Source organism: Rhizopus delemar, genomic scaffold (assembly GCF_000149305.1).
Source record: "Rhizopus delemar RA 99-880 supercont3.16 genomic scaffold, whole genome shotgun sequence".
NCBI classification, from domain to species: domain Eukaryota; kingdom Fungi; phylum Mucoromycota; class Mucoromycetes; order Mucorales; family Rhizopodaceae; genus Rhizopus; species Rhizopus delemar.
Window position 1 is genome coordinate 673,231 of NW_027137842.1, and position 26,227 is coordinate 699,457.

Consider the following 26,227-nt stretch of genomic DNA (forward strand, 5'->3'; position numbering starts at 1 on the left):
TTCATGTTGTCTGCACAAAAAATTGGTCGTGCTGTAGAGAAACACTATCAAGGCACTTCACTGACGATGACTATCCAAGATGGTCCTCAAGCAGGACAAACGGTAATCTTCAAAAACGAACCACAAGCTACCCTTCTTACATGTCCCTAGGTGCCTCATGTTCATATGCATCTTATTCCTCGTAAAAAAGGAGATTGGGCAAACAACGACGATGTTTATGAAGAATTAGATAAGAGTAAGGGAGTAGATAATGAAGGAAGACCACCCCGTACAGAAGAAGACATGAAACAAGAAGCAGATGAATTAAGGGTTTATTTTTGAACTGTATATCCTCCTGCTTGATAAAGTCTATTTTGAAATTCTGCCTTTTCATTTTCTTCTAAATTATAAAACTATTCTCAAAAAGATGAGCTTTCATGTCTATCCACATATGATACTCACATTCGAAATAAACTCAACCATATTTTGACAAGGCAATTCAGCATAGGCTCTTGCACCCCACTGAAATCTATATTCAATCTCTTCTCCTTCTTGATCGTCTAATTTTGTCTTTTTCAAATATTGATATTTTACTAGACCATCTATCAGCTTTTCCCTTTCTCCCAATGTATTATATTTAGTTATTTTAAGTCGATCCAGATGTTCATATAATTCAGCTTGTAACATAAGTACATCACAATCATAAACTACATATCCCTCTACTTACAACTGTCCATCTCATATTCATTTACAAAAAGCAAAGCGAGTATAACATACAGTACACCCGTTTGTACGTATTCTTCTTTAGGTCGCTTCACAATCTCTGGAAGAATATAATGTTCCTTCATCACATTTCTCAAGAAATAAACACCGGATACGTTGCCTGCTGTCGTTTGTTTCTGTGTTTGTGCTTGTGTTGAGGATTCTGCCTGCGTTGACTGTGTTTGAGCTTGAAGGTCTTTAAGATATGAATAAGAGCTTGCTATTTACATGTGTCCTTTACCTTGTTGCTGCACTCCGCTTTTATCTTTAAGTGTTGCTTCTTGAAGTTCAAAACCAAATACGTTTCTTAATCGTTGATTAGCTCGTTGAAGGAGAAGATTGAATATTCGCTTGTTGTCAGGCGAAACTAATAGGACAGTTGGTCAAGAATAAAAACAACATGTATTTTTTTTTTTTTTTACTCAATTTGTTGATGTTGTCTCTTCTTATTGATATCTTTTTATATTCACAAGCCAAGACATATCGACATAAATCCTTTACTTTACGTTCTATTTCCTTTTATACTTTAACTTTGTTTAATTGTATCTAATCATCGTTATTTACCTCGTCATCCCAATTGATCGTTTGTTGTACTTTAACTTCTTGCGATGAATAATCTTGATTTTCAAAATCGACACGCGAACGCTTTAAATATTGACTTGACATGCTTGATGTACAAAAAGTTTTTTTTTTTTTTTTTTTTTTTTTTTTTTTTTTTTTTTTTTTTTGGAGGTCAGTCTTTTTTTTGATCCCCCCTTTTCAAAAGCCCAAAATTCTAAATTTGGATATCCCACTTGATCTTCCCCTTGAATAACACGACAAAAACCCCCTTTGAAGTAAAGCAAGAGGATAAACGGAGGGGGCAAGAAAACGAAGCTAATAGAGTTCATGAAGACGAGCCATCATCCTGTGGCATTGCCCAATAAATGGAATATGGATAAAAACATAAGACGGAATAGACACGATTTGAACAACAGAAAAAAATTATGTCACCATCATCTCTACTAAACTGTGGTTTGTATCCGTTTCTTACTTAGACATAACGTCCATCCGGATAGCAAATCAATTGATAAGATTTCAAATAATGAACAACAAAATGTGGTAACACTAAAATTTGAATATTCATGCAGCTCTTTCTTAGAGTAAGCTTTTTTTTTGTATGAATCATTCATCAAGCTTGGGATAAATTAAATTTTTAGATTCAAAAGTCAAGCTATGTGAAAAAAAGCATTCATGAAAAATGTTTATATTTGAGAATATCTTGCTGTGTGTTGATTTTTATGGTACATTCTAGATTTTTCTTATTTTAAAAGTACTACCATCACAATTTCTTGACCATAGTTTTTAAACTATTAATTATTTATTCCCAAAAGACAAAAAAAAAAAAAAAAAAAAAAAAAAAAAAAGGGTAGAAAATTAAAATTATAGCAACTGAGTGGGTTCGTCTTAGGATAACAAAGTGTCCGTTCAGTAAAAGGGAAAACAAAAAAAAAAACAAAGGTAGGCCAATCGTAGACTTCAGTATTTAATTCTTCATATATGATTTGAAATTTCAAGTAATAAATGTAAATATGTGGCTTTTTATATTTGCCAAGCGAGAAAAGAACAACAAAGATGAGTTGGTTTATAAAAATCGGAAGTAGCAAAACATTAATATTTCTGATAATTGGCTATAACCTAAGTTTTAATTCTGCTTATACTTATTTTATTATATAATCAATAAAAATAAGACGATGATTTTAATCAAATATGTATTATAAGAATGAGGAAAAAACTATTCTTTACAAATAACATCTATCAAAGCCTCAACTTTTAGAGTTTTCTATCATTCTTCAATCAATGTTATTGTTATGATAGAATAGTTTAAAAATGGTTGGCTTTATAATGAAATGAGTTGAAAGGTTTATAATATTTTTTGTGAAGCCAAACAAATGGTATATCATGCAATTTAGGTAGTAGATATGCTTGATTTTCTTTTGTTGATATGATAAAAACTAATGAGACTTAAAAGTACGCTTTGCACTAAAAAGGCTTTTATGATAAAAGTGAATGATTTCAATAAGCTTTAATTCTCTTTATATAGCAAAGCAAAGCTATTTAATGATGGTTTATGCAAAGCAAAAACTAAAGGTTGAATACAGTATATCATACAAGGTTGTCTACTTTTAATAAAAAAAAGAAGCCTGTAAGAAAGAATTGAGGTTTTTTAGGTGAGCCTTGTAAAATTATAGTTTATATAAAATGTTTTCAGTTTTCATACTAGACTTTAAATCAATGACTTAGATTATATCACACAAAACCTGCCTTTACAACCATCAAAAAATCAAAAGAAAGGTGATCAATGAGCAACGTATTTGACCTGTTATATATTTTCTTTTCAAAAAAAAAAAACAAGACCTTTTATGAACCATATATTATGATCTATGTCTGTTTCATTACCAATATATGTTCGTGCCTATTTATTTTTCTGCTTTTATAGCTTATTTGCCAATTCAAGCTGGATTTAAACAAATGATTTGTTTCTATATCACAAATCAGGGCTTATGCGTCCTTTTTTTTTTTACAAGTCGTAAAATACCATTAGTCTTCAATACAGGCCCCGATTTATGCTGCATGATTCGCTGATTAAAATATCAGGAACAACTTGTAAATAGTGTATACTATAGGAAAAAAAAAAAAGCAAATCCTCTATATAGATAGAAAGAGAGTGATAGCGATAGCTTTAGTCAAAGCTGTTAAATAAAGAAATTAATTAATTTTATTACCGATTATATTATAAGACATCCAATGCAATTCTCTTTGCATATTGCGGCATTTTATATCCCTAAATGTGCTTGGGAATGAATTATTGCATAAACAGCGGTAAATAAGGACCTGAAAGCCTTCATGTAAATTGGTGGAACATTAGAGTACACTGTTGATTTGTAAAGATTTACATGATCCAGAACATACTTTGAAAACATTCCACTGATTGCATTGATGGAAGTGAACTATAAGCAAAAAAAGAAAGAGAGAAAAAAAAAAAGCTTTACTACTTTTAACGACATCTTTATATTTTGCAATACATTTGTGCAGTCGTCAATTCATTTTTCTAATACAAAAAATGTTCATATATGAGGGAGGCTTGCATGATATAAATGGTAAGATCATAAGGGGTACATAATAGTTACGCACGGATTATCTTGTTTTAAAAGGACAATCATTATCTCAAAAGATATAAAGAAGTTATAGCATATAAAAAATATAAATACAAGACTTGCTATAATGCTCTATCATTTTGTTAAATTAGATCGCAAAGTATTCTTTAAGATAGCAGTATGTCTAAATTTTTTCGGATACGAATGTAGGAGAAAAGGTGTTTTTATTTAAAGCATGACAAGTCTTAGTAGTCTTTGAGAAATAGGTGGATTCATCGATCGAATGATTTCTCTAATTTGTGCAGCTAATTCATTGGTCTTTACAAACCTTGTTCGGATATGATACAAAAAATCAAAGGATTGTTCTAATGCTTGTGTTGTCCAACCGTCCTTCATGTCCATCAGTGAAGTTACTTGCTTCACAATGTGCATCAATTCAATCAAAAACTAGATCGGAGTGTAAGTTTTAACAATATTAAGATTGCATCCACTTACCTCGGCCTCACTACTATCTAATTTTTCAATACGATGCAAAGCAGGGCCAATCAAGAAACAAACATAAAGTAATTGTACATCTGTCAATAACTTGCCCGAGTGACGCAAAGTTTGAAAATATTCTAAAAATATACCAAAGATGTCTAAACTTGAATAATGAACAATGCTGTGAAAGAGCGTCAAGAAACTATTGGGCGCATTGGTGCTGTAATTGTGGAGATTAAATGTATAATCGTTAAATATGTAGGGAAAAATCATAGCTTTCCCAACGCGCGCATTCATTGAATCTTTGAGGATAGGCGTGGTTGTTAAATCAGGCAGGGACTGATTCATGGTATATTTTCCATTCACACTCTTTGGTATACCACAACGTATCTATAACAAAACTGTAAGAAGCAAAAACAAATATTTCTAATTTCTCCTGTTTACCAAACGACATGGTTCCGATACAGCAGATAGGTAAGGGTTGGTCATAATTAAATGATTCAATTCTTTAAATATAGGATGAATGAATTCTTGTTGAGGTAATAAAGGTATCAGTAAACCAATCGCGTGCATAGTCAAGGCAGAGACTCCCACATGATGAGATTCTCGTAGGAGGGCCAAGTCCAAAAGGTATTTTACAATGGTGGCCGGAGGTGTTGTAGTCAACATGATCTCGAGTGTTGCAACTATGATACCTTCTACAGCTGGACTACCGATTTCACGGAAATGACGTTCCGGTAAACTAGATTTACTTCTTGGTGCACATGTTTGAGGATTCAAGCCTATACGCAAGTCTTTAGTCATCATTGTCTTCATCATTTTATCACTCTTACTTTTAGCCAATTTATAAATAATTCGTTCAAAATAGCCAGCATCAAATGCACTTCCATCATCTTGTTCATTTTTCGCATAATTCACGGCTTCGGGTGCGATGGTATATTGATCAAAATCTAAAACGAACATCAGCTCTCCCTTCTCTTGTGTCTATATCCCTCGCTCTTACCTATCAATCTCAATATACGTTTACGAACAGAAGGATTGGTCAAGGTAGGTGAAGCATGATAATACAAAAAGAAATTGGCTACAAATGACAAGGGTGATTGATGATATCTAAACAGCGATCCATATCTGTCCAACACACTGACTAATATTTCAGCTTGGCCATACTCCAACAGTCTCATCAGTACATTTTCCAGGGTCACAATCAGATCACTGATTACATTACCAAAATAGATGGGTAACTTGATTTGAAGTGGTGGCTGCAACTCTATGGTGGTTTCAAATCCTTGCATTGCAAAAGCCTCAAATTCGTCATATTCAGGGAACTTTTGAAGATAGCGCATGAGTTTTTCTTGATAGTCAGCCTCTGTCCAGGGTCGACAGCTGATTCCGAGCGATTCCCAGTGATGTACGCGTTGAGCAATCTCGCGTGATTCCAGCAAGAGGTATTGTAAAAGAATCATTGCCTTTTTGGTACGTTCAGGTGTGCCACTGCCCTTGGTCAAAGCAAACAAGACATGATTGAAGTTGATCCATTGATGTTTCCAAATAAATCCATCCAAGAGAGTGAACAGCTGTTGTAAAGTTGAGTACAAAAGTAAAAACTATGTTTTTAAACTTACAAGGGCTTGACTATTGGCTGGGTATTCAACGCTAAGAATAAAATCAACCAAATCAATTACATGTGTCGCCATTTTTGAGGGTGGTATCATCAAAAGCATCTTTCGCACCGAGGGCATATGGAAACAATCCACCGTATTCCGACTGACCGCAATCACCCAAAGAATACAGAACAAACAGGAATGGTTCTCTTGTGTTGCTAAAAACGAAAGCGCTTCAGACTCTGCAGACCCTCCTTGAAGTAAATAGGTCGTCAGGCTCTTATGAGTTGACATCGTCTGCTGTACTTTGGCTGCCGTCACACCAGCACGTGGCTCGGCATTGACATTTTCATAAAAACTGCGAACCACAGGAGGGAAATGAGCCAAGGCTGCAGGAGACCACTCGAGAGGGAAATCATAAAGACTGGAGAGCACACGATGGATTTGTTCTGTTTTGATGTCAGCTTGTCCTCTGGTCTTGATCAGTCGACTGATTGTGCCAACGGTTAAACGAGCCAACATTTCTGATTCACCAAACCAGATGGCCTTTTCTCGAAGTGGATCATCCAGAGAACGAAGCAGCTTTACGTCCATTTGCATGTTCTACTATAAAGTAAGTACATCACAGCTCTATGATACATGTTGTACTTACAATGACGTTGACTGTAAATGATTCGAGGGATCGATAGCATTGTCTGTTGTCCAAAAACGAAATGGAATACCGAATATAATGCAATAGACCAGAAGACAAAGGAGAGTACTTTAAGAAGCGAATAAATCGATAATTCATGAGCTGTAATATGGTTTGTAACCAACGCATGGTTTGATCTGGCAGTTGAGTTGGTGATGGCTCACTTTCTCCTGTACGTTTCATCTTGATCATCTTGTCACATCTCCTTAGTTTATCAAATATTTCCTTTACCATCAGCTCTGCCCTATAGAAATAGTTAACAAGTACTTACGACAAAATAATATAGAGTGTACATACGAGCAGGGAGCACTGTATAATAATTTATAGACAACATCCAAGACATTAGGAGGTACACAAGCAACAGGTGAAGCAGGAGATTGGTATCTTGGTCCAAGCTCACTATCCAACATCATTTTATAAATCACTTGAAGTAGTCTGTGCTTTGCATTGACACATAACAAATCCAGCAATCTATAGTCCAGTGTCCCACCTTTAATATAGGTTGTTGAAGAATGTCCAAGTGTATCGATGTCTGCTTTTGTAGGTACGAGATAAACATAAAGTGTATAAGGAACCACATCTTGTCTCAATTGACTTTCCATAGCAATCTTGGTCATTTCTTGAAGATCAAGATTGCTAAACAAAGTGGAATTGGTTGGTACATTGCCTGCAAAGAAAATGGGTAAAATACACAATACAATACTACATGTCACATACTATGATAGTGGTTATTGAAATAAGCTTGAATCTGATAACATAAACCAGCATACTGTAAAGAAGCAGCTATCAAAGGATGTCGTTGCTTGATATTGGTTACATCCTTAATATGTGCCTTTTGATGATTGATCGCACATTGAAGTGATAGATCACGTAAAGTGAATGCATCCTTGGATTCCGTTTGCTCATCATTATACAACTTGACCAACTTGTCAAACAGTCTTTCGTCTTGTTCAAAGTCCTTTTGGATAACATTGGTTGACACCTTTTCTATATCTTTAACATAGTTAGGCAACAAAAAGAGTAGACAAGTAGATGAACACCTTACAAAAAAGCTGTAGCAGTAACCAAACAAGTCCATTATCTTTCATAATGTGATTCTTTGCATTTGAAGAATAAGGTACTCCATCTGGCTTGTAAACTAAATCATAAAAATCGTGAAGGATATCTTCATATGAAAAGAAGCTACTTTATCTTGAGTATTCTAGATATAGTATATATCATAAAGACTTACTCTCCTGAAACAAAACTATATAATTGGTCTGCCGTTTCTGTCATGAGCTCCCAAAGATGAATATTATCAGGTATCATCATCTTTATATCCTCTCCTCTTATAGTTGTCGTTAATGAAGGATTAAAAGGCTCGAATGCTATTAAACACTGTTGATTTCTCTTGTTGTCTCCTTGATAACATTGCTTACCTTTTTCATCTCTGTCTTCCCGTTTACCCTTTTTACTATGTTGCTGAATACAACGAATGACATCTCTTATTTTAGATACCATTGCCTTTCTGATCTGGGTTGTATCCAAACCAGTCTGTGTCAAAGACATGGCCAACTGTCTAAATTCATCCATTGAGGCACGTTGATACAACATGTCTCGAAAATGAGTTTCGGTGTTTGTTGAATTCCCCTCCTTCACAAATTCAATCTATGTCAAGTTATTAGTTAGTAGTACTCTTTGTAACAATGATTACTATGGTTACCAAATCGCCTTCAAACATGTGATAGCTTGTCCTTGTTGTCAAATCATTGTATTCGTGACGTCGGCTCATTTGTGAAATCAGTGGCCAAGAAGCATCCGGTGGCATCATCAAAAAGGCCAAGTGACGGCGCCTTTTACCAAGTTCGTTAATAAATTTTTCCATTGTCCAATGAATGCTTTGTGGAAATGTGCCTCCTAAGAAATGACCATACACATCTGGCAACTACAGTCTGCATTAACTCTATTGTCATATACAATCTAGGATGATTACTTACTGCTAGGATAATATCATAGTGAGATACAACACCAGCCCCATCACCAGATGAACCCAACAATAAAAGATTGATTAGTTCTTTGCCTTTATTGATACAATCTACTTGAGTTGTAGTCAAATTGGGTGGTAAAGTGTTGATTTCTTTTAAGACATGTTTAATGATGTTGATTGCCATTAAGGTTGGTATACGTTCTAATAGTTTATGGTCTTGTAATATAGAAATGGTCATATATGTGAGTGTCATTAACCATATATTACTATTGGTGACAGATGGTTGATTTGTAGTTGATGTGGATGCTGCTGATGCTGTAGTAGTAGTTGATGATTGTACTGTAGTAAGAAAATGGCCATACAATTCAGGGAACTTTTTTTTTTTTGGAATAAATAAAAAAGTAATACTATTATTATTTTTCTATATAACTTACAGAGTATATCACATCATAATATGAAATAATACCATAACCAACGCTTTGTACAAGTCCATCCTCTTTACGTATAAAAAATAAATCCAGCAACTCCTTTCCAACCGAAAAGCACTTTTGTTCAATAGGACTCATCTCCTTTTCAGGTAATCGTATCATTTCCAGTAATACTTGTTTAATTACACTCAAAATAACAGGTGTTGTAATATGATTCTGTGGTGTACTTTTCAAACAAGAAAGCATGAATTGTATTGTAATGATCCAAATCGAATAAGATTGTGTATTGGGTTTTAAGGATAATGTCAGCGACAAATCTTCGATAACTGAGCCCAAGGGAAAGCCACCAGCATTAGCTGTAATGGGTATTTCTTTTAATGTATGATGCAAGAATGTAATCAAACGGTATGTCTTTTCTGGTGTCAGTGGTGGTTCTCTATATTTAATCATAATCACTTTTAATTGCTCTGCCTACACAAACAAGTTATTATTGTTGTATATATTAATAGCATATGCTTACAACGTTATTTCCCATTTGGCATGTTTTAATAAAGTCATTAGTTAATGCATCATAATCAATCAAGTTGGACGATAAAGGTAACTGAATCAATTCATGATCGTATTTATTATCAGTCATTTTTGGATGAAGCAGGTTAAGTCGTCTTTTTTTAGTAGGATTTCTACCATAATGTGTTGAATTATATAAGAATAACAGTAAACTATTATTTTTACCCATAAAATGTCCCATCTATGATAATACTTTGTCTGTCCTATAAAGATGGATTATTATCTAATATGTACCGTATACAATTTAGCTTTACTGTTGTATTTATATCTTGTAAATCAGCAAATAAGCGAGAAATAACTGTTCTTAATGATTCCATTTGTATAGAATATATTTTTCATATAAAATTTAAGAAAGAAATAAACAAAAAAGAAAGAAGTGAAAATCATTTTCAAGGCATTTCACAAAAAAAAAAAAAGAAAAGCGCGTTTGCGGAGCTTTATTACTGTCTTTGAAAAATCTTTAAATAAGCACATAAACTCTATTTTAGTAGCCTGTTCAGGTTCTTTAGCAGGATTAAATTATCCGTGCTTTAAAGATAATCCTCCTTTTAATTCCATTTGACTTGAAAGAAATCTAAGAAAATATCCACAATGCCTCAAAGGTAACATCCATACATTTAGAAAACTTCTAATCTTTCAAATGATTTGGACACAAAAGTGTTTATTAAATCAATGCATAGAATACAAAGAGAGCTCCATCTTCCAATTTCGTATTAAATCATTTTCTCATTCTTTTTTTAAATCTGGCAGCAACTTGTTCATCAGTAGCTACTAATCTTTGATTCAATCTAGGCTTAAACTCATGATGAATTTGCTTTTCAAAGTTGGCTGGTACAAAAGCTAAAATAATCTATAAATGAGCAAAATGTTTTCTTTCTTGTCACATCTAGATTAAGCTTACGTTCTTCGTCTTTCTTTTCCTGTTCTTGCCTTTGTGTTTCATCAAACAATTTGCGCTTTGCTTTTTCTGTCTCTTCAATATTTTGCAGACGGGTACTATAAGTAGGCTTAAGCGTCAGTATCCTTCTAAATAACAAAAAGATGTATATATTTACTCGATGCCAAGGTCAACTTCAGGAATAGCGGTTAGCATTTGAGAAGAAAGTTGAACATTTCCTTCATTTTCAGATTCCTTTTTCTCTCCTTTAAGTTGATCAGGAAGACGATACAATTCTTCATAAATATCTACAAATCCCTTGTCTTTATATTCTTCTTCTATTTCTTCTTGAGGTTTATATCCTTTCCTTTTCCTCATTTCACTTTCAATGTATTCCATCCTTTTGAAAAGTTAGATGTCTCATCCTATTCATGATCTCTTTAAACTTACATGTGCTTATCAACATCAAGTTTATTGGTTTGTGTTGTGAATGAATCAAGCTTTAATTTTTTGGTTTTATTGGCTTCTTCTTCTTCTAGCTTAGCTTTATAAGCATCAGGATTCACTAATCCTCCTATAGGTGTGTTCCATCCTTCTGGTTTTTTCTTTTTTATCTTTTTTTCGACGCCTTTCAATAGCTTTTCTGTATCTATACCGCCTTGTTTACGACGTAATTTACGAATTTCATGGAATTCTTCTATAGTCACACTACATTGATGGGGATCAGTTCATCCATAAAGAAATAGTAAAGTATGACGTACCTAATATCGTCTTTTGTTTCAGTTGATTCTATAGGCTCTTCCTCACTATCTAACTTTTTCTTTCTATAGTTCTTTTGTTTCTTAATAATAGCCATGTTTAACGCTTTAAATTTCTTACTCTTCCTTTTTCTTTTGTTCTGGAAGAAAGAAAGGGAAAAGAACAACGTTCTAGAAATTTTTTTCTATTGGGATCGAGCTGGATTTCAAACTCGCACAAAGCAACATCAGGAAATCTTTGGTTGTGGATCTACGTCCCCGATTTTTTTTTTTAATTTTATCCTTCATTTGATACTTTTACTCTTATATGCTTCATCAAATAAAAGTTAAATCTAGACGTATTTTGTGGCTTTGTTAGCAATGGATGAGCTTATCACATACAATTTCATTTTAATTTGTGTACATTTTGTCCAGCTAAGCCACTGGACCTTTTATGTTAGTTTACCTCTTACTCTAAGACTGAATGAATATATCAGCCCTTCCATTCCATATATGAAAATCCCTTAATACCTCCTCCAGACATCCAGTGCAGTACCAGAAATAGTATTCATGAAGTGATAATACATATGCTGTATACAGGATATGCAAGTTTAGGCTAAATTGCTTGATTTGAAATCGTTGTTTTGCTAAAACTCATTATATTAAAGCAATATTTTGCTTCAAATATGAAACCTTTTAAGACTTCAGTAACATTATACAAGTTCATCTATCAAGTTTTCATGTACTCAGAAAAAACTGTTGCGTTTTTGGAACAAAGAGGCTCATAGAAATAGAAAATAAATTACATTCTAATCAATTCTATTTCGTCTTATTTACAACGTTCTTTTTGGGTCTGAGTGGAAGAATAAATAATTTTCTGAAGGCCATCGTCACCAACCATCATTTGGCATGAACATGTACGGCTCAAAGGAAAGAAGGGGCCAAAGTATACTTTAAGGATCCACAACTAGGATTGATAGGTATAAGCAAAAACTCTCTTGGGCTATACTAAACTTTTTAAGTGGGGTTTGTTTCTATTGTTACGCTTTTCAGTTGTAGAAGCCAGCATGAATAGGTTGAATAGATGTTCCAATGCAATGATGTAAGTTACAAATAAAAAATTTCTAAAAACTGATGGTGCATCTGTTAACTCAGAGATGCAGAAAATAGGCACAGACTTATACTGTAGCATATTCATAAGTAACCAGTTTTTGTTTCTATTGATTTTAATTATAAATAATTTTTCATTTGTCTTTATTCAAAACCAAATTAGCCTCATCGTTGCTAACAAAGCGACTTAGAATTGACAATTTTTCTGCACACCTAGAGGATACAGGGTTCTAGTCAACAATAAAGGGAGACAAGTTTAACTCCAGTCATCAAAGTAAACATCATCATCAGGGAACTAGATCAGAGTTGGTGTTTTCCCCACGTTTATCCTGTAGTAAGTGTATTTGCTTAACGATCGCAATGATAAGAAAAATTCCTCTTACTGTATTGACTGATATCAAGTCTCATTGTAAATGATAAAAAGGAATTCAAAGGATGCTAGAAAAAGCAATATTCCTATTTTCCCAAACAAAGTAATAAACTCCATTCAGACGTCGTGCTTAATCAATGCCGCCTTAACAAGAATTGTAACCAATCAGTGCCATACCAAGTCAGTCGTTGTGTCGTCAAAAATAAAACAAAATAAATAGGAAGAGAAATTCATTCAGTACTTGGTCAAATAAGAAAATACCAAGTATAATTAGGATCGTATTGAGCCTAAACTGCAAGTATCCAGGTGCAAGATAAAAGAGAGAGAGAAACAATAGAATGAATCCAACCTACACCTTCATGATGGTCTTATCTACTTACTGAATGCTTTACAAGTACTTCATCTTTAGCGACAACTCATTATTCTACACATTCTCTTTATTTCATATAAACCTTTATATGAGAATAAATCTTAATGAGTCTATCTTTTTCTTTAATAAATAAACAATGAACACCAAGAACAAACAAGAACAATACAATGTATGTGTATAGGATAAAAAACCTGATTACTTGAGAATAATCCTTTCTACATTTTATTCCAAAGATAATTATTATGTATAAATCAAGCCTTTTTAAAGTTTAATAGTACAAGTATATGAAAATGTTCACTAATTCACATGTACATTTTACTAAAATAGGCTGATAAATGAGGACCAAGTGTTTATATTAGATTGTTTAGAAATATGCATAGCAACTTGTAGCGTTTAGCCATCTGCAAGTTGTATAAGATATTTTGCCCACTGCAGAGTATATGTATTAATATCTATACTACAGGGGGTTCATGAGATCTAGATACATATTGACAAAATAGACTTGTATCTTGGTCCTATTGAATTATTGTTCATTTATTTCTATTTGTGAAAAACAGTTACCTTGGCTTTATTTATTTATTTAGACGTATACAATTAACTCATGAAAAGAAAATAACATACATGTTTTATTTCACAAATATTTATTAAACATGTAAATCATAAATTAGTATCTATTAAATCCCAGTCTAGAAAAAAGCTTTTATAAGCAAGTTTTACATCATTTCATAGCGTCAATGTATACAAAATCCATTACTGTTTAGATTAATGTTTCCTTGCGAGATGCTTCAAGCTGTGTATGTCAAAGTGATCCTAGTCACAAATATATCATACTCACATCTTTGATTACACAAAAAGAATTTTAGGCTAAAATAAAATATCTACTTTTATAAACATGCACAAGTATTACGCTGTGGCTATTTCTCAAAGTGAATTCCCTTGCGTTATTATGATATTCAATATTTATGATATTTTTCACTTGGTACTCCATCCCACACAAGTGATTACTTTATTCATATTTTATTTGAAGGCATCCTTAAATACACTTTTCTTGTCCGCTTGTGACATTTACAACAAATTGATTTAATATAACCATTTTCTTGTATCCAACCTGTGTTTAGCAGTAAGCCTCTTGTGTCATTGACCTTTCACCAATCTATATTGCCAACTGATGCATAAATTAGCTTTTAGGTGACTATGGTTACGTATGCTTGCCTTCATGCCACCTTTTACTCCTCTTCCGGCTGATGCTATGCATGAAAGCTGCATTGTTTGTCTATCATTGTGACACGTTCATTGGCCTATTCATTTCTCCGCCATTTATTTTTTTTTATTTTGCTTCTTTTTCGTAAATACATTTTTATGAGACGAGTAGAATGGCAATTGCAAAACTAAATGAAGATTGCATAGAGTTAATATTTGAGTCTTGCGGCGGGTGCCCATGGACGTTGAGCACATTGTCCAACGTGTGTCGCCAGTGGTATTTTATATCTCATCGTCCTTCTGTTGTAAGTGATGCAAAATGATTTGTAGACGAAACATTAAGACCCTTTTCCTTTGAAACTTAGTGGCGAAAATTAGTGATAGACAAACCAACACTTTATAAATATTACAGTCGTCTGTTGAGTTCCAAACTACCTCTTTTGAGCGCAGTCACCCATTTGACTGTCTCCAAACCGAGTGAACACAGACACGCTCATTTTACACCACTGCCTTTTGAGAACTTGCCGTCTGTAACCCACCTGGAGACAAGAAACCTATGTCTGGCAGAGATCGAATACCTCTCTCGTCAACTGGATAAAAAGCAACTGTTGTCGATTGTGTGCGAAAATATCGAGACATGGTGCGATACCAAACGCTTCTGCTTTGATCTCGTTTACGCCCATCCGCATCTACAGACGGCCTACATGAACTTTGCAGAGGATGGTAACTCTGGATTTGCGTCCATGATTGACCTTTCACTTCCTACGATTCACAAGCCCGACAATATGCGTCAGTTTGTGCTGACAAGCATACGGGATGGTCAAAGCAGCGAACAGAAAAATATAATCAGCAAGATGGAGCAAGCCGAGATGGAGATGGAAGAGTTCTATCAAGGGCATTTAGAATGGGTCGAAAAGTTACGAGTAAATTTGGAGCGAGTCTGGTACGAATTAGAAAAGACAGTGGTTGACAAATACAGTCCTTTGGCTAAACTGAGACACTTGTCCCATTTGGAATTCGGATTTTGTCACTCTTGGACATCCAAGGTCTGGACAGAGTGTTTTTACCCACTCATCTCTCCCGACCTGCGCTATTTGAGTCTGCATGGCTGGGATCAACTGGGAAAACTAGGAAAGGTCGGAAGTCAGTGTTTGACGATCGAGCCAATTCGAATGAAGGCAGAGGATGCTATTGCAAGTTGTTTTGAGGTCATGCCCAATTTGCGCTGCTTGCAGCTTGTAGATTTCAGCATTGGCTTTGGGTTACTCAAGGCGTCCAGGACGATGCATCAGGTCATGAATCTCGACATTGTGTTTACGGAACTGTTTGTTAAATATTTTACTGAGCCTGCTGATGTATGGCTGCTGACAGGTCCTCTGGAAGAGTTCATTTTAAATATATTTCATGAACCAAGGACTGTGAGAGGATATGTGTCTATTCGCTTACATCCAAAGTTAATTAGAGAAATAGAAATGAACGAGTTCTTTAAAGATGAACCCTTCTTGTCAAATACAGGAAAAGCTCTTCAGCGAGTTAATGTATCCATTGACTTTATTCCACTGCCTGAACATTAAACAATAAAAGTCATTACCTATCGGTAAACTTACTTTGAGCTCCTGAAAGATTTATTAATTCAAAATTAATCTTTGTGCAGGACTATTACACTGCTTTGCTAAGTACAAATAGTTGGAATGAAACCTATGCTATCATTTTTAATTGCATGTTAAAGCCACTCTAATCCAATCCTTGTGTATCTAGGGTGTAATGAACATGTTAAAACTGCTTTCCTCTTCTAAATCAAAAATTGACTGTTGGATCATTTTTCTAACTTATTTCATTGCGAAAACTAATGAAATGTAACGGATATTAAAAAAATTACACTAAGATCTTTTAATATAGCGACACTTGCAGGTTAACACTAATGTATAAAGTACAAAAAAAAAAATAGAATGTCATTTGCTGTTGACTGAGCCACAAGTAGGGTAATGGAAACGATGTCAGATGTATCTCTCACAGAAACGTATAGCAACTGGGATGTTTGAGAAGAGATAAGCCTTATGGGTTGAGGCATCGTTATCCTTACAACAATTGCTCATGACTGTTCATAACTATTCATACATGGTAATAAAAGACAACAAGGCCTATCAGAGCAAGATAGTCGATGGCTTTATTTCATAGTAAACTTGTACGGTTTATATCTCTCAATACATATTATTGTTATTATTGTTATTCAGCAGACTGTAAAGTTATCTGACATTCTAATGCTCTGTGTAAATACCCAATCAAATGGCATCAAGACCACCGTCATGTTATCTAAAGCTTCTTTGTGTCATGTATTGCCTCTTTGAGGCTCTAGTCATCTATTGATCGCTGCTTTCATCATCCCTTGTTGTTATTATCCAAACCTTTTGCATGAATCTCTTTTTTGATTAGACCAACCATGTCATTCCGCTGAGAACAGATGCTTGGCTTTATTCCAGTTATTGGGATACTGTTTTATCTTTTTTGTCCAATAGAAACTATAATCGTTATGCAAACAAAGAAGCAACAAGTATCTCTAGTTCCTTTTTGTAGATATTAAAAAAAAAGCGCTTTCCCAAATGATCTACAGAATCAAAACATGTGGAAACAAACAAATCACGACAGATTACAGTTGAAACCTTGACAAATCTCATCTTGACAATGTAAGGCTCATTCTTTACCTCAACCTAGCATCTATGGGTTCATTCAGAGCATCTGATTTAGAGCTCATTTCAATAGACATTTCCATAACCAGAATCATTGATGAAAGCAAAAAGTGATATTCAAAGATCTTGTAGCAGAAACAGTCAGAAAGTCTGTTGGGCCTCAAAGCAAAGCTCAGGAGCATAAAAAGACATGCGGTATCATGAATTCATAAGATAGGATCTATGAAAGGTCAAGTCAAAATAAACCCGAACATATCACCAAGCTCTGCATTGTCAGCTTATAGACTAATGTAACGATACGTATTTCGAAAGAAGAGCCTACAAAAGTAATCTTTGAATACCGAATCCTTTATTTACTGTAGTACCCATGCCTTATGATGCATGCCGTAGGATACATTAATAAAGTCGTAGTTATGAATGGTCTAAAAAATACATACAATCGATGGTGGTTATTTTCAAGTAACAATTCCTACCCCTGCATAGTGTATAATAATAATCAAAGAGAACAATAATGTTAGGATACTATTCCTAATAGCTCTGTCATGCTCCGGATTACTTTAAACATGGTTTCACTCAAACGACAAAATCAGAATAATGAATGTTTTGCAAAGACTTTCCTTCTCATCTCTTATTTGGTCATAACTGGTTCTACTTATTTAACTCAATACAAGCCACTTTAGTACATCTTTTGATGTAATAACACATAAATAAAGAAATGAGTATAAACAGTTTACTTACATAACCAGGAACAGACCTTGACGCCAAACTTTATTTATCCTAGATCTATAGTCATAGCTCATTAAAACATATTGAAAAGGAGGCAACTAAATCTTTATAAAGGAAAAGGATATAAATACTAGATACAATCATATTAAATAAAGAATATATTTTATCACTCTCATCGAATTTTACATTTTTATTTTCTTTGTTTTTGTTTGGTTTAGGCCCTTTTTTTTTTTTTATTAAACCATATTAAGAAAACCTGAGATTTTGCAGAAAACATTCCTATACATCCTCTTTTATATTTTCAAAAAACCAAAAAGATTTGCAATCACAAGTGACTGTCTACATGCATAGATTGCAACAGTTCAAATCCTCTTATCTCAACACATATAAAAGAAGCACTCTCCTTTCCCTCAATCAACTCATTATCAAGCAATAGTCTATTCTACATACAAACATGCGTTTATCTTTCCTCTTCTTTGGTTTATCATTCGCCTTTATGATCGTGTCTTCACTTCCTCTTGGCTCTATTGGATTAGAAAAAAGACAGGCTGTTGGTGGAAGCGTTGGTTCTGCTGCTGGAGGTGTTATTGGAGGTGCTACTACTACTCTTGGACCTGTTGTAGGTTAAGACATTATTTTCTAGCATTCCCTCTTTTTGGCAATATTTTTATTCTTCTTCCAAGGTTCATTAACGCCCTTGATATGCTACTAGAAGAAAATACAAGTTAACAAAATAAAGCCCATGAAGCCTTCTTTTACATATAACACAGACCTACTTTGTACTTTTTTTTTCTTTTCTTGAATTACATTGTCCATAAAAAGGGATAGAATACTCTTTATGAATGACTTGTACGATACTTTTCTTTCGTTTTGTTCAAAAGGGAAAATGACAGAAAGTAATATAAAGAAAAAGTATTTTGGGTTATTCACTCATGAGCAACATGATAAAAGGTTTTGGATACAGACTACTAATTCAGATTGTGTGATGAATGATGATAAACATTTGTATGGCGACGTCAATTTGAGCTACCTTATGCGTTTGGACATCTTTGGATGTACTGTCCTTTGCTTTTGCTGATAGAAAGTCAAGACTAAATGGATTTATAAAATGTCGTAGTCACTGATTTAGAAATGTATCTATGAATGATGATGTACGTACTTTGCCTAGAAACTCAAGCTTATACGAAATACATACTTCATTTAGCCTATGTTGATACTTCATGTATAGAGCAAATTAATAATAATAAGAAAAGAATACAAAGATAAAAAGATCATTTATGACTTAAAACGGTAAAAATGGTATACCTTTTGTCAAAGTCCATAAACAGAAAGAAAATGTTATTCGGCTATAAGAGCTAAAAAGATGAGGAGTAGAGTGTGAAGAAGAAAGAATTGAAACTCTTCATAACCATATCCTTGTAATAAACAATTGACAGTATCCCTTTCTTTTTTTGCATCTCAAGTGCAATAATAATACTTGATACCGACAAAAGATGAATGCTTTATGTTGATTTAGAGCATGAACATTCATCATATTGATGACTCAAAGAGGCAGCAAAAATATTGTATTCTTAATGAAGAGGCACCTTGAGAGGTCAAGTGTTAATCAAGGACTGTCATTCACTGGCAATTAGGATACAAAAGTCCCTATATTTTCTTTCTCAGTAGCCTTGACTTGATCATTTTTAATAAACAAAAATAAATATAAGTCTGGAGACAGGGTCATGATTAAAATAGCAAGTTTATTTAAATAATATCATATAAACAATCCAAGTGGACATAAAATTCTCGAATGTGTATCTTATTAATAATAACTTGCTGATAAGAAAGAGTATCAACTAAAGCAACAAGCCTTGCTTCTGTTGTTAGGCATCCAATCTAGCATTAGGTATATGGCTCATCTTTCATTTAATCAAAGCAACGCGCAACACAGCAATATTTAAATGAGCAATTTCCAAAGCAAGATGATATGTTGCACATACAAAAGAATAAATGAAGAGTTTTTATCATCAGAACTCAACATGGCAGCTATTAAAGTACTTGAGGATTAGAATGATATTCACAAAATAAGATATAGAGCCATTTAATCAATAAGATGCAGATAACAAAGTTCAATTGGAACAACGGCTTGATTTAACTTGAAAATAAAGATCAATCTCAAAAATTGTATCTTTATTTTATCATCATTTGACCTGTCTAGTTAGAGTAGTATTTTTGCAAGATACCGATGTTCTTGCAATGACACATAATTGCATTCAACGTTAGTTGGAGTCTTTTCCTTTTAATTCCAATCTACTACAAGTCAATCATGACAGTAGCGTGTGTCATTGTTGAGTAAGCTAGGACACAGACAGACTATCAGACAGACTGATCAGACAAAGAAAAGCTGGATGTGATCAGAAACATTCAGTTCTGGTGGCGACAGATGACATGCGAAAACAAAAGGGACCCAAAGCAATGGGATAGATAAAATTCCATGAGCCAATATTCTTGGCGAAACGGATGAAAGGAAACTACCTCTGTTGGCCAATCACTACTTTCATGACATCCATTTCGGTGGCGCGCCATTCTGAAATACACGAGTTCAGGCTTGCTTATGATCCATTATTTGAAGCAAAAGAAGAAAAGTGCAGTGTAGCCATCGGTCCTTTCTTTGTGAAGCCATAGGCTGGTCTTATCCTGATTCTAGCTTTTCTTCTGTCAATTAAGTTTGACTTTGTATCCAGTGTACAAATAACGGGTCTGTGCTCTTGTAAGACATTGAGTATCCCCGGTTACTGGGAAATAGGTTGAATGATAAAAAGACAACTCAACTCGAGGATTCACACTATGGATACTTTATATAGGCTGGTTATGTCTGACAATCAGACGAATTTCTCATCTACAACTGCATTTACCTTCTTTTTTATACAGTGACACAAAGTTACGATAAAAAACAACGTACCATCTCGCCTTGTGTAAGTTTCATACTTTCAGTCAAAGGTAGAGATGAAAGAGCTCAGTACATTTTGGAAATAGATGAGATAAAAGCACAAGACAAAGTTTTGTTTCAAAACAATCAGAAATCATTTCATTCGGTTTGTACTGTTCATAGCTGCTCTATCACCAAAGCTTACATGACTTGTGGCATTTGGTTGGATTGTCATAAAGAATACGGTGGTATCTACTGTTGGTTCTAATTATACCTATTTCTGCTGAGCATTAGATGTGTGATATGGCTTTATTGTATCATCAAAATTAGAATTTATATAAAAAACAAGTTTGATGCTTTCTACAAGCATGGTTCCTGTTTGAAATGAGCGGAAAGACGCGGAGAATGTTTTGCACATTGTAGGATAAAAGGAAAACAACAATCACGCACACACAAGCCCAGTGAGATGTCTCTCTACAAGAATACACAAGGTAGCCATTGGAAGCAAATAAGCACTTGTTTATTCATTTGCTGTCTTTTTCATAGCCAGGTCGTATGTTCTAATCACCCATCCGAAATATAACTAATGTCTACTGCTTTGAGTTCAAAGCAACAGAAGAAAACAAAAGAAAGCATCAATCACCCTTTTTGTCATTGAATCTAGACTTTTAACAAAGCATTGTTAAAGACCACAATCATGTCGTACGGATTACATTTACCCTCACTATTTTTTGAGTGAGATTGGATGTCGTACAAGGTTGAACGATAACAAAGACAAAGAAATCACGTTCCACGACTGCAGTCATTTCAAAATCAGTCCCACCTAAAAACAGCGTGATCGACAGTTATCAGCTGAGATGGAAGAAAAGGAGGGATGGATGTTTAAGCTTGAAACAAGCAGTTTGAGTCATGTCATCATCTTTCGTATTTGAGGAGTCAAATCAAGTGTTTCTAAGCACTTTTTCACTGTCTACAGTCAAAGATGTATCTTTTTATTGAGGCTCATGATGATTTATTTAGCGGCCGGATCACCCAAAGGATGGTAAGATACCTTCACTATTGATAACAAACGGTATTGAGTGCGATAAAAAAAAAAAGGCCTAAAGTACAAGCCAAAATTGAATAACGACCTCATATTCTTTATCAAGTGCACGGATGACGATCCTTTCTTGACTGCGCAAAAAGCAAATGACAAAATGAATGGTCAATTTAAAGGAAAAGAGGTGACAGGAGAGAGAGAGAGTGAGAGAGACTCTTGTCCGGATCAGGAAAAAAAAACTGCGATCGCTTGAGAAACAGCTTGTTTTCAATTCGTTACTATTGACATTGCAAAATGCACCCGCAGCTGGCCTTTTCCTTCTTGGATAAGCAAGGGTGGACAAGAACCCGCTTTTGATGAAACTGTATTGTTTGGTCAGAGTTGAATGGAAAGTGAGGGCTTGAGTCCCTAAACAAACTCCCTTGTTTAAATCCTCATGACTGTTATATTATTAGCAAGCCTGCTACAAACCTCCCTTTTTTTAATTGCTTGTGCTTTTTGTCAAACGACAGGTTGGGTGCCTGAACATCAACTTGTAATTTCTGTTTTAATTAATTCATGTTTCACACCCAAGCTTTCTCAATGATTTTTTTTTTTTAATTTTGCAGAAACATATTTCATTTGCAAATCGACAGATTCATTAAAAAATAATTTAGGGAATAAAAGTGATATTCATGTCTTGTTCAAACTGTTTCATTCACCACAGTCACTGTATCCCTGCGTCCGATCCAACTCTTTTTCTGTGCAAACACATCTCAGAATGAACATCGTCAGTTTATGAAACCGTCCTGTGATTTTGATTCACAAGAAATAAAGGTTGTTTCACGATGATTAATGAAATGCAAAAAACAAAAGAAAAAAAGGACACGAGTGCACAACCATCCCTTTTTTTTTTTTTGATCCGTAAGAGTGCTTCTAGAATTGCTTTAGAAACTTGCCTGGAGGAAGGCCATCCATCAGTATCCTTATTAAATCATTCATAATGAAAAGGTACGAACGACCCCCCCCCCACTTTTTTATTTGCAAATCTTTTTTTCTGGAATTCGAAAACTATTTAAACGACTGTTCATTGTTTCAAAGATGAATAAAAAAAATCCCGGAGTGTGAAATGCCATGCGATAGAACGGATAAACCATTTCTTAAAGAAATGTTCTATGAACGTGTGTATGTAAATGGAAAGAGAAAGAGAGCTTCATAGGTCAAGAACATCAAGCGAATACTTTATTGTTCATAAACAACAAAGCTAATTGGATTCAATCACATCTTTCGTTATCAAGTAAAAATGTCCTTGGTTTTTCCTTTTTGATACGATCTTGTATCCAATCCTATTTTCTTCAAGCTTTATAAATAAAAAAGAAACGATCCGATGCATTCATGTCAGTCTGTATACAAAATAGTGAAAGACATGCTATCGTATTGTTTTGAAAAGAAAAGCAGTTGCTTACTAATTCGAGCTCATGTTGACTGTCTTCACAACCAACATCGAACATAATAGAAAGTTGATGTCAGTTTAGACCCCAGAATTTTTTTTTAGTTCATTTGATATATAAATGCAAGCGGTTTTTTTTTTATTATTATTTTTTTTCAACATTTTTTTTATCCTTGTTCTAAACACACATCCTTAGGTATGGTATCCAACAAGCAAGTTCTTTTCACAAAGATTCCCACTGGTTTCCCCGAACCCGGAGAACACATGCAAATCAAGGAAACCACACTTGACTTGGATGCACCTCTTCAAAAGGGTGAATTCATTCTGAAGCAACTCGTCTTTTCTGTGGACCCTTACATGCGCGGCCGGATGAGAGACGCCTCGATCGAATCCTACGCTCCTGCGTTTGGCTTGAACGAGCCCATGACGGGAGACACGATGGGCGTCGTCCTTCGCTCCAACCACCCGGATTACAAGGTCGATGATCTTGTCTATGGCCGTACGGCCCGTGGTGCGTTTGAAGAGTACAGTCGGGTGACGGCCGAGGAGGCCAAAAAGTCCTATGTGGTTCGTAATGACGCCAAACAGAACGGATTGCCCCTCCGACACTATGTGGGGGTGCTCGGCATGCCTGGGATGACGGCTTACTATGGGTAAGAGAAACCAGAGAGGAAGAGAACAGGGGACTGAGATTTGATAGGCTACATGAGATTGGCAAGCCCAAGCGAGGTGAGACGCTGTATGTCTCTGCTGCGTCCGGCGCGGTCGGTCAACTGGTGGGTCAATTCGGCAAGGCCTTGGGTCTCTACGTCGTGGGTTCGGCAGGAAGTGATGAAAAGGTCGACTATTTGAAATCCATCGGCTTTGATGCGGCCTTCAACTACAAGCAGGGCTCGATCGATCACAACCTGGCCAAGCACTGCCCGAAGGGGATCGACATTTATTATGAAAACGTCGGCGGTGAGATGCTCGACGCCGTCCTGGCCCACGCCAACAATTACTCTCGGGTCGTTGTCTGTGGCATGATCTCGCAATACAACCGGGAGAAGCCTGAGCCTCTGTTTAACGTCATCAACGTGCTCGTCAAGCGCATGACCGTCCAAGGTTTCATCATCATGGATCATCCGGATTTTGAAGAAAAGTTCCTCAAGGACGTCACGGCCTTGCTCCTCGACGGTCGTATCACCTACCGTGAGGATATCGCCAAGGGGATCGAAAAGACCCCAGAGGCCTTGTGCAATGTCTTGCGTGGTGTGAATTTTGGCAAGCAAGTGGTGGAGATTGCTGAATTGTAAATAAATTTTTTTTTTCTCAAACAATTGCTATTTTTGTTTCATCATGACGTCAATCTTATCATCACACCCTCTTTTTTGGAATCCCTCCTTTTTTTTTCTATATTATTCATACCATGGCATTTCTGTAACATGCGGCTTAATTATGCTGTGTTTTATAATGTCACTGACCATGTTTTTATAGATCCGGAATAAAGAAAAACCTGAATAGAGCAGGTACCACTGTAAAGTACTTGAGAGTACAAGAAAATATCCATATTTATTATTTTATTAGATTAAACAAAAAACAGGGGGAGCAGACAAAACTTTTGATAATGAATATGAAGAGGAACTCGAGAGATTCAAAACGTAAATGTCACCGAGAAAACAAAAAGAATAAACGAATTCATTTTAATGTATAGCCTTGAAAAGAAATCCAACAAGTTATCCAAGCATGCCAAGCAATACATGGATTCTACTCGAGGTAAATTACTATTAAAAAAAGAAATGACTCCTTACCATGCTGAGCATAGCCATTATTGCCTCCCAAACAAGACTACTTCAAATCATTGAAAAAATCTATGGAGACAATGCATTTTCAAATCCAGTCTTTACCGAGTACAAAAAGGCATTGGAAGCCATCGAAAGAGAATCCAAGGACAATTTGGTAAGCGAGTGAGGACAGTGAGGGATTGGTTTACTGATGCACAGACAAGGACCCTGCTTATCAAAAGACGGTCATCGAGCCCCTGGCTCGATACGTCTCTTACTTTCCAGAGGTCAACGAGGCCATCAAACGTCGCAACAAGAAACTACTGGACTATGACCAATCCCGTTCCAAGGTGCGCAAGCTCATCGACAAACCCTCCGAGGATCCATCCCGTCTGCCACGCGCCGAACAAGAGGCCAACATGGCCCGAGAGCTCTATGAAAACCTCAATACCATCTTGGTGAACGATCTACCCAAACTGATCGATCTCCGTGTCCCTTACCTGGATCCTGTCTTTGAAGCGCTGGTCAAGACCGAGCTGAGGTTTTCTCAAAGTGGTTATGAGTATCTGGAGGGCATGCGAGGCGCGTTGCCCGTGAGCATGGAAGGAGGCGATCGTCGTGTGGATGAAGTGTTGCAGCAGATGCGTGAATTGACCATTTGTGGTAACTTTTAATCGAGTGGCTTGATCGCAGTCACATTAGATACCTACTAATTTTTGTGTGGTTGCCCTCACGGGCTCCATCTCACTTGTTTTTTTTTTCTTCTTTTTTTTATAATAAACCATGCCCAAAGAATCTAAAAAGGAAAAAAAGGTCAAAAAGTCTGAAGGTGAAGTCCTTCGCTTTCAATCCCCTATTGCTCATCCCTTGGCTGATGATAAATTAACAAAGAAACTTTTCAAAACTGTCAAAAAAGGTTTACAGCAAGATGACTTTTAAAAAAAAAAACTCAAACTCACATGCATTTATAGCTAGTAAAGTAAAGCATGTTCGTCGTGGTGTGAAAGAAGTTGCCAAAGCCCTTCGTAAAGGAGAAAAGGGTCTTGTGATCATTGCTGGAGACATCTCTCCTTTAGACGTCATTTCACACATGCCTGTCCTTTGTGAAGACAGCAATGTTCCCTATATCTTTGTTCCCTCTAAAGAACAATTGGGTGAAGCCGGCTCTACCAAGCGTCCTACGTCTGTCACCATGGTTGTCTTGGGTGGTAAGAATAAGGATACAAAGGCTGCTGAAGATTATAAGGAGTTGTATGATGAATGTTTTGCTCAAGCAAAGAGTTTGGTAAGAGAGAAAAAAAAGCGAATGCAGTCACTGATATTGACTTGTACGTATTTTAGGATGAACAACTTGTCTATTAATATGTTTGTAAATAAAAAATGAGTTTTTTGATTTA

General features: G+C 35.4%; 7 protein-coding genes across 7 annotated transcripts; 4 read left to right on the forward strand and 3 right to left on the reverse strand.

Annotated features, from left to right (window-relative positions):
• Positions 1-3: 3 nt before the first annotated feature.
• Positions 4-321, forward strand: RO3G_15534 (uncharacterized protein; the record flags this gene model as incomplete). Its single annotated transcript, XM_067670118.1, has 2 exons — positions 4-102; positions 151-321. 2 exons carry the CDS (start codon positions 4-6, stop codon positions 319-321), a joined length of 270 nt encoding a protein of 89 aa, XP_067526219.1.
• A 99-nt stretch (positions 322-420) lies between these two features.
• On the reverse strand, positions 421-1,407 carry RO3G_15535 (uncharacterized protein; the record flags this gene model as incomplete). The annotated part of the gene is made up of 5 exons (XM_067670119.1): positions 421-572; positions 707-937; positions 983-1,108; positions 1,164-1,197; positions 1,306-1,407. 5 exons carry the CDS (start codon positions 1,405-1,407, stop codon positions 421-423), a joined length of 645 nt encoding a protein of 214 aa, XP_067526220.1.
• Positions 1,408-4,106: 2,699 nt separating this feature from the next.
• Positions 4,107-9,681, reverse strand: RO3G_15536 (uncharacterized protein; the record flags this gene model as incomplete). Its single annotated transcript, XM_067670120.1, has 16 exons — positions 4,107-4,325; positions 4,374-4,748; positions 4,803-5,140; positions 5,192-5,308; positions 5,362-5,439; positions 5,584-5,932; positions 5,981-6,562; positions 6,612-6,894; positions 6,948-7,317; positions 7,368-7,690; positions 7,882-8,017; positions 8,069-8,297; positions 8,353-8,574; positions 8,627-8,989; positions 9,051-9,515; positions 9,565-9,681. 16 exons carry the CDS (start codon positions 9,679-9,681, stop codon positions 4,107-4,109), a joined length of 4,566 nt encoding a protein of 1,521 aa, XP_067526221.1.
• A 648-nt stretch (positions 9,682-10,329) lies between these two features.
• RO3G_15537 (uncharacterized protein) lies at positions 10,330-11,344 on the reverse strand (the record flags this gene model as incomplete). The annotated part of the gene is made up of 5 exons (XM_067670121.1): positions 10,330-10,451; positions 10,513-10,607; positions 10,667-10,888; positions 10,939-11,196; positions 11,250-11,344. 5 exons carry the CDS (start codon positions 11,342-11,344, stop codon positions 10,330-10,332), a joined length of 792 nt encoding a protein of 263 aa, XP_067526222.1.
• Positions 11,345-14,513: 3,169 nt separating this feature from the next.
• Positions 14,514-15,849, forward strand: RO3G_15538 (uncharacterized protein; the record flags this gene model as incomplete). Its single annotated transcript, XM_067670122.1, has 2 exons — positions 14,514-14,580; positions 14,726-15,849. The coding sequence occupies 2 exons, from the start codon at positions 14,514-14,516 to the stop codon at positions 15,847-15,849; spliced, it is 1,191 nt and encodes a 396-aa protein (XP_067526223.1).
• Positions 15,850-18,142: 2,293 nt separating this feature from the next.
• Positions 18,143-18,316, forward strand: RO3G_15539 (uncharacterized protein; the record flags this gene model as incomplete). The annotated part of the gene is made up of 1 exon (XM_067670123.1): positions 18,143-18,316. One exon carries the CDS (start codon positions 18,143-18,145, stop codon positions 18,314-18,316), a length of 174 nt encoding a protein of 57 aa, XP_067526224.1.
• Positions 18,317-23,265: 4,949 nt separating this feature from the next.
• Positions 23,266-26,192, forward strand: RO3G_15540 (uncharacterized protein; the record flags this gene model as incomplete). The annotated part of the gene is made up of 10 exons (XM_067670124.1): positions 23,266-23,720; positions 23,768-24,358; positions 24,544-24,583; positions 24,634-24,707; positions 24,761-24,822; positions 24,872-25,005; positions 25,055-25,493; positions 25,624-25,746; positions 25,802-26,115; positions 26,172-26,192. 10 exons carry the CDS (start codon positions 23,266-23,268, stop codon positions 26,190-26,192), a joined length of 2,253 nt encoding a protein of 750 aa, XP_067526225.1.
• Between the last annotated feature and the right edge of the window lie 35 nt (positions 26,193-26,227).